Raw genomic sequence first — 7,004 nt, forward strand, 5'->3', positions numbered from 1 at the left:
GAATCAGTAACTTCTGCCCATTTGAATGCATCTTCCCCATAAGGAAATTCAATCTTCAATTCTCAAATCCATGTTAAATTGCATTGCCAACAAGGAATATTTGAAATCATCCAAGAATTAACAGTCTTGAACTCAGAATAACTCATGTGCAAAATTCCTTTGAATCACTCTTGAGTGATGAATAAAACATGCACTTGAGATCCTCGATATCAATATCAAAAGAGAACCATAACCCACAAACTTGAATCACACTTCTCGCCCATTTAGAAATATTGAACTCATAGCACCTGAACGAATGTATCACCATGTTGAATCCAAATCCATCCTCACTTCTTGATGAGATCAACCTATTAGCTTTCTTGCCAAAGCTTTTACTTGGGAAATCCTTAAAAGATAAGGCTTGAAGCGTGAGGAATCCTTGAAGAAGATATGAATTGAAGCGCATAAAAACCTCTTGACACGAAATCCAATTAAACTCCACAAATGAATCTTAACAAGCTTAAACACCACGAATGACAAACACGTTACAGTGCATATGCAAAAACCAGTTGACACAAGCTTATCTGAAGTAGGAATCTCGAAACCATAGAGGGACCTTAACACTAGAAACCCTTGATCCCATGTCAAATTATTGGTTAATGATGCATGAATTATGTTGATGACCTAATGGGTATATGTACATGAATGCAAATTCTAAGCCAATTAGAAATTGAAGGGGTAGGACAAATTTGGGGTATGACAATAATCACCATTATCCACCACCTTATTAATAAGACATTTCAAGCCCTCCGCCACAATGACAAAAAGAAAGGGAGAAATAGGATCTCCTTGACGTAAGCCCCTCTCCACACCAAACTCCCTACTAGGGCTCCCATTAACAAGGACCGACATCTTACTAGTAAAAACCAAGGCCTCCATCCATTTCATCCATCTATCCCCAAACTCCATCCTCCTCATCATATATCTCAAAAAGTTCCAATTAACCTTATCATATGCCTTTTCGAAATCCACTTTAAAAAGAAGACAATCCTTTTTTTCCTTCAAAGAATAATCCACTAATTCATTTGCCACAAGAACCCCATCAATCATATGTCTACCGGGAATAAACGCACTTTGACAATCGGATATAATGGTTGAGAGAATCTTCTTAATTCTACCGGCCAAAACCTTAGAGATAATTTTATGAATGCAACCAATCAAACAAATAGGCCGATAATCCTCAAGACATAAAGGATTGGAAGATTTCGGAATAAGCGAAAGAAAAGATGAAGTAATAGATTTTGATAAGTAAGCCCCATCAAAGAAATCATTCAAACACAACATGACATCACTTTTCAAGAAGGACCAACAATTCCTAAAGAAAAGAAAAGTGAATCCATCCGGGCCCGGACTCTTTGCTCCATCACAACTCCACACCGCTTCCTTAACTTCCGATTCCGAAAAAGGAACCTCAAGGCTAAGGCGATCCATCCCACTCAACGATTTTATATGAACACCATCCATTAAAGGTCTATTAACACATTCTTCCTTAAATTTGTCCTCAAAGTGCACTTTAACCGCCTCTTTTACCTCCCTCACCGACGTTAATAACCCACCATTGGAATTAATGGAACCAATATGATTCCAATTCCTCCTTTCATTCATTGTGCGATGAAAGAATTTGCTATTATTATCTCCATCATTAATCCACCTCATTCTAGCCTTTTGAATTAACATGTTCTCTTTTATTTTCAAACTCAACCAAATTTTCTTAGTCGCCTTCTTTTTTAACTCAATATTCTCCTCATCCCAACACTCGCTATCATCCCCCGAATTCAAAATTTTCACCCCTTCCTCCACCTCCAAATCAATTTTACCAAAAATATTCAAATTCCACCACCGAAGCTTGTCTTTGATAATACGAAGTTTTTCTTTAAGAACAAAGTCTCCTCTTCCAAACACTTCCAAACTCCTCCACTTTCTTTCAACAAAAGAAATAAAACTCTTATCCGAAAACCATTCATTATTGAATTTGAAAGGTTTTGGACCCCAATCTTCCTTATCCATGATCAACCAAACCAGACAATGGTCCGAGATATCCCTAGGACCGATCAATTGCCCCACTATCCCCAAAGACGACACCAAAACCTCATCCACAAGAAATCTATCAATCCTACTCTTCGACTTACCATCTCCACAAAACCAACTAAACTTCTTCCCTTTACAAGGAACATCCACCAAACGGCCCTCCTCAATAAACTTAGAAAATTCCCTCCACTCCACATTGCTCCTACCACTACTTCTTCCTACTCTCTCATTCCTCCTTTTAACGGCATTAAAATCTCCACCAATGATCCATTCTCCATCTACGTAATTTTGTTTCAAACGCAATAATTGATTCCACACATCTCTCTTATCACTTAAAGAACAAGGCGAATAAACATTAACAATGTAATAATTACCTCCTTTCCAAGAAACTTTGTTGCCAAGGAAGCCTTTGCCGCAAAAAGAGAAAAGAGCCGTAACCGACTTGCTATTCCAAACCGTTAACATCCCTCCCGATAAACCATCCGCTCCCACAAAAGAAAAATCAAACTCTTCATTGCCCCATAAACTTTTGACAGTAGAGGGCGAAAACTCCTTTAATTTTGTTTCTTGAAGTAACATTATATCCGCCTTCTCCTTTCTAATTAAGTGACATATCCTCCTTCTCTTAAGCAAACTGCCTCCCCCCCTAATATTATAGGTTCCAATAATCATCATAACCGATTTTTTAACACCGACCCTCCCTCCTTTGCCTCTTCAGTCAGAATTTTTAAACCTTCAAGTTTGCCTTTATCCTCCCTCCTATGATCTCCTCCCACCACCCCCAACTTAGCTATGCAATTTTGCAATTTACTCTCCGCCGAAGCATCAAAATTCAACAAAATCCTTTGGTTGCATCTACATATATCTGACTCAGCCGGTTTTTCCAGATTTTTATTTGAAGAAAGAAGAATTGTCGAACCACCCCCTTCTGTTTCCACGACCTTATTACTGCTAATTGGCTTGGGCCCCACTGATGGACCATACGACCCATTCTCTTTCCTCTTATTAAACACGTTGTATTTCTTTTTTGTTTTTATTTTAAAAGAGGGCCCATTTAACGTTTTGCTTTTTGGGCCACTTAAATCTGCCAACTTTTTTACTTTGTCAACATAGTCCACCGGTCCATCAATACCTTTTGCCACGTACTCAACACCTTTACCAGATACAAGAGAAGCTTCTACCACTTGCTGAACTTCATCCCCTAAAATCGGAACCCTAGAAGCAAACAGAGAATTCTCAGAAATAGGATCAGAACAATTTATCAGCTTTCCGAATTGTCTTTTCTCCTCCCACGCTTCCTTCAAAGCCTCGTCAAAGCTAAGTTGTCCTTTTCTCTAATTAAGCGTTCCCTCCTTCACCAAACAACTATCTTTCTCTGCTCCAATCTCAAAAGGTACTGATATCTCCTCGATAATCCCGTTGGCTGCCTCGAATCCTTCCCCTACTTTGTTGCCCTGAACTTCAACCTCAACATCCTCATCAGAGAAAACCGGAAGATCTTGCAAAGACCCAACGGTTCCCATGGATTCTTCCTCTATCGCTAAAGAAGAAAAACCGCTAGCACTATCAGACGACGAAGCTACAGAGCTCTTTGAAGGCGCAACATCTCTAACCTTTCGGACCGGTCCGTATGTGTCCTCTCTAAGGACCAAAACATGCTCCACTCCATCAATGGAGACCTTCAACGTCTCCTGTAACTTGAAGCTAAAAGGGACTCTAATCATTATTCTCGCAATGTCCATATTATCACCAGAAGATGTATTTTCGTCCACACACACAAACTCACCCAAACCATTCGCTACATTCTGAAAAAATTCTGAGCACCAAGCATGGCAAGGAGTACCATGAACTCTGATCCACAAAATCCTTTCCTTATCTATGTCTGTTTCCTTCCAGGGTCTGATAGAACGGAACCATTGCTTCCACCATGAAGACGCATCGTTTAACAACTCCTGTATCACACCTTCTTCCATCTCCTCCAACATACAAAGATTAGCCCCCATCGGGTGCACTTTCACCAGGAAAAAGCCTTCTATCTCTAGATGAGTCTGTATATTATAAGTCTCTCCAGGGAAGAGAACCTCCCCAACAAATGACTTCTTCCACCTCAATTTGCATTCCTCACTTGAAGCAAAAGATATAGATGGTTGCTGCCTACCCACATCTGTGATAACTCCTTTAGCAATATTCGCCCCACTAACCCCACTTGAGATAACATCAGCATATGAAATTCCCTTCACAACCTGATTCGCCTTTCTATCAACTGACTTCACTACAAACCTTCTTGTTGTCTCCTTCTGTGCAGCACCCACCTGACTCTTCCTCCCATCCATTCCTCTGCTAACCGCACCTCTAACGAATCTGGGAAGATTTGCATAAATCTTCTTACCATCTATCAATATATTATCGAGTTTTACCCCCAACAATCTCGCATCCTCGACCCCCTTAAACCTCGCAAAACCAAACCGTCTTCCAAACTTGTTTCTTTTTGGTGGAATAACCACCTCCACAATATCCCCCAAACACCCAAATAGTCTAAAAATATCCTCTGCTCTCGATCTATCCGAAAATTCAGAGATGTAAAACGAAGAAATCTCCTCTTCAAACCCCACCTGCATACCTCCAAATGGGAAAATGTCCCATTTCACAGCCGCATTTCTAAATCCCCTCCGACCCACAGTTTTCCACTCCATTAGCCAGACAAGAAAGAGCTAACGAAGATAACCACAGAAGAAACACCAGAATCCTAGAGAGAGGAGAGAGCAAAAAACACTTTCTCTCTCTTCATTTCTAAATTTAGTAGAGGATAGTTAAATAAAATTATAATTTTTTTACTAATAATGTTTAATAAAATTTTTTATTTATAATTAATTTTTAAATATTTAACTATTACAACAATAATACATTGTCTTCATTTAAAAAAATAATAATAATACATTATCTTCATAAATTACTAATTTATCACTAAAAAATTTATCCACAAATTATTTGAGTTGTGTATCAAAATATATATTTTGAAATTTATTTAAAATAATAATTTTTAATATCATCTCATACGTGCTTCAAATTTTTAGAATATGCCTATTTTTAGGATTTAAAGATCATTTTTCTGAAGAAATAATCTTTCAAATATTAAATATATAATATATTACATATCACAACAATATTCCAAAAAAATACTTTTCTTTCTTGTAAATTTTGTATTTATTTGCGAATAATCCATATCATATTGTGATTATTTCAACTACATTATTTTTATAGTTAATAAGATTATATTATAAAGTTTTATAGTATAAGTTGAATAATCATATTTATAAATTAATTATTTTACTTTTAATAAAAAATTTCAATTTAAAAATAAAAATTAATCTAAACCCGCGGAGCAACGCGCGTGTCATTGTCTAGTTTATAGAAATTGAACACTAGGTTATGCAATAGGTAATTTAGATATGTTATTGAAATGAACAATGTGTTTGATAGGTAGTTTAAATGACCAATGCATTGTTTTGGATGTTGGTATGGAATGCATTTTGAACATTAACGTGCTTTTGAGTTGCAGAACCTTATGGAGAGGAATCTCCGAAATTTTCTAACGTTTTAATTTCTAGAATTCGGAGACGGATATTTGGAATTTATCTGTCTGCATATTTTGTCTTAACCACATTGTATTTCATATGTATAATGCTTGTTTAGTTTACGTACAGACATTATGGTGGATAATAAAGATAGATTTGGGCATAAAATAGTTGCCCATCATGCATCGATTCAGAGGGAAAGAACTTGATCATTGCAGGAACCTTTCATTTCTAGCCCGATCGATGTGGAGGCATCAACTTCTAGGGACTCATGAATCTCCGACATCGTCTTCCAATAGGAGACATGTATCACCTACTCAGATACCCGAGGATCCTAAGGAAACTGATCAGTGGTTTTTACACGTTTATTTACCATTGATTTTAGTCGTCTTTGCTTTATATTGTCAAGCGTTTTACTTCATTCTTCTACATTTTATGTTTTGGTTGTGTATTTTACTGTTTGCAGGCTCAAAAGAATAAATCGAGACAAATCAATGCGAAAAAGTACAAAAAGGGGAGTTTCGAAGGAAGTGAAAAATCAAGCTACATGAGGTCTGACACGACCATTTGTGTCACCTGAAACTGGCCGCGTTAGGATGAAGCGTGGCCAAGAAAATGCAACAGAGATGAAAGTTGTAGCACCACCACATTAATCTACTAATTAAACTTAGCTACCACGTAAATTTTCATTAAATTTCGAACAATTAATTATACCGCTTAATTCGGTTAGTTCGATCAAACGGGACTGTTTTACATTTCATTGTGTTCTATAATTGTTACTGTTCACAATTTATTTTCCCATCTATACAAGTATATTTCATTTCTATTATATATTTCAATTTCCATTCCTAGATTCTAAAATTCTACTATTTTATTTTAATTATATATGATGCCAAGATTTATCCAATTAATGTTGCTAGTGTAACAATTATATTTCATTTCTAAACTAGTTTCATTTCTATTATACCATTGCTTTAAAACTCATGTGCTCTGTTTCCTTGTTATTTAGAAAATATATATGTTATATATATATATATATATATATATATATATATATATATATATATATATATATATATATATATATATATATATATATATATATATAAACCGAAAATGATGTCACAGTAGTATATATATAGCTATTTTTATATCAATATCTGTGATAAAAGAAAATAAAGCTACAGTAAAAAAAATATATGCACCTATAGCACTTCTCATCATGCTAACTAATTACACTATACTACCTTATTTTTTTCAATTGTGAATACGCTACAGTAACTAGAATATAAATAGCAAGCTGACCAACACATAGCCAATATAATGTCATGTAGTTGTTTACTACCTACATATATATATATA

General features: G+C 35.9%; 1 protein-coding gene across 1 annotated transcript; it reads right to left on the minus strand.

Moving 5' to 3' along the window:
- Positions 1-2,738: 2,738 nt before the first annotated feature.
- Positions 2,739-4,760, minus strand: LOC131604933 (uncharacterized). The gene is made up of 2 exons (XM_058877346.1): positions 3,426-4,760; positions 2,739-3,302 (listed from the first exon to the last, which is right to left on the minus strand). Exons 1-2 carry the CDS (start codon positions 4,758-4,760, stop codon positions 2,739-2,741), a joined length of 1,899 nt encoding a protein of 632 aa, XP_058733329.1.
- Between the last annotated feature and the right edge of the window lie 2,244 nt (positions 4,761-7,004).

This window comes from Vicia villosa, linkage group LG5, assembly GCF_029867415.1.
Source record: "Vicia villosa cultivar HV-30 ecotype Madison, WI linkage group LG5, Vvil1.0, whole genome shotgun sequence".
Classification (NCBI taxonomy): Eukaryota; Viridiplantae; Streptophyta; class Magnoliopsida; order Fabales; family Fabaceae; genus Vicia; species Vicia villosa.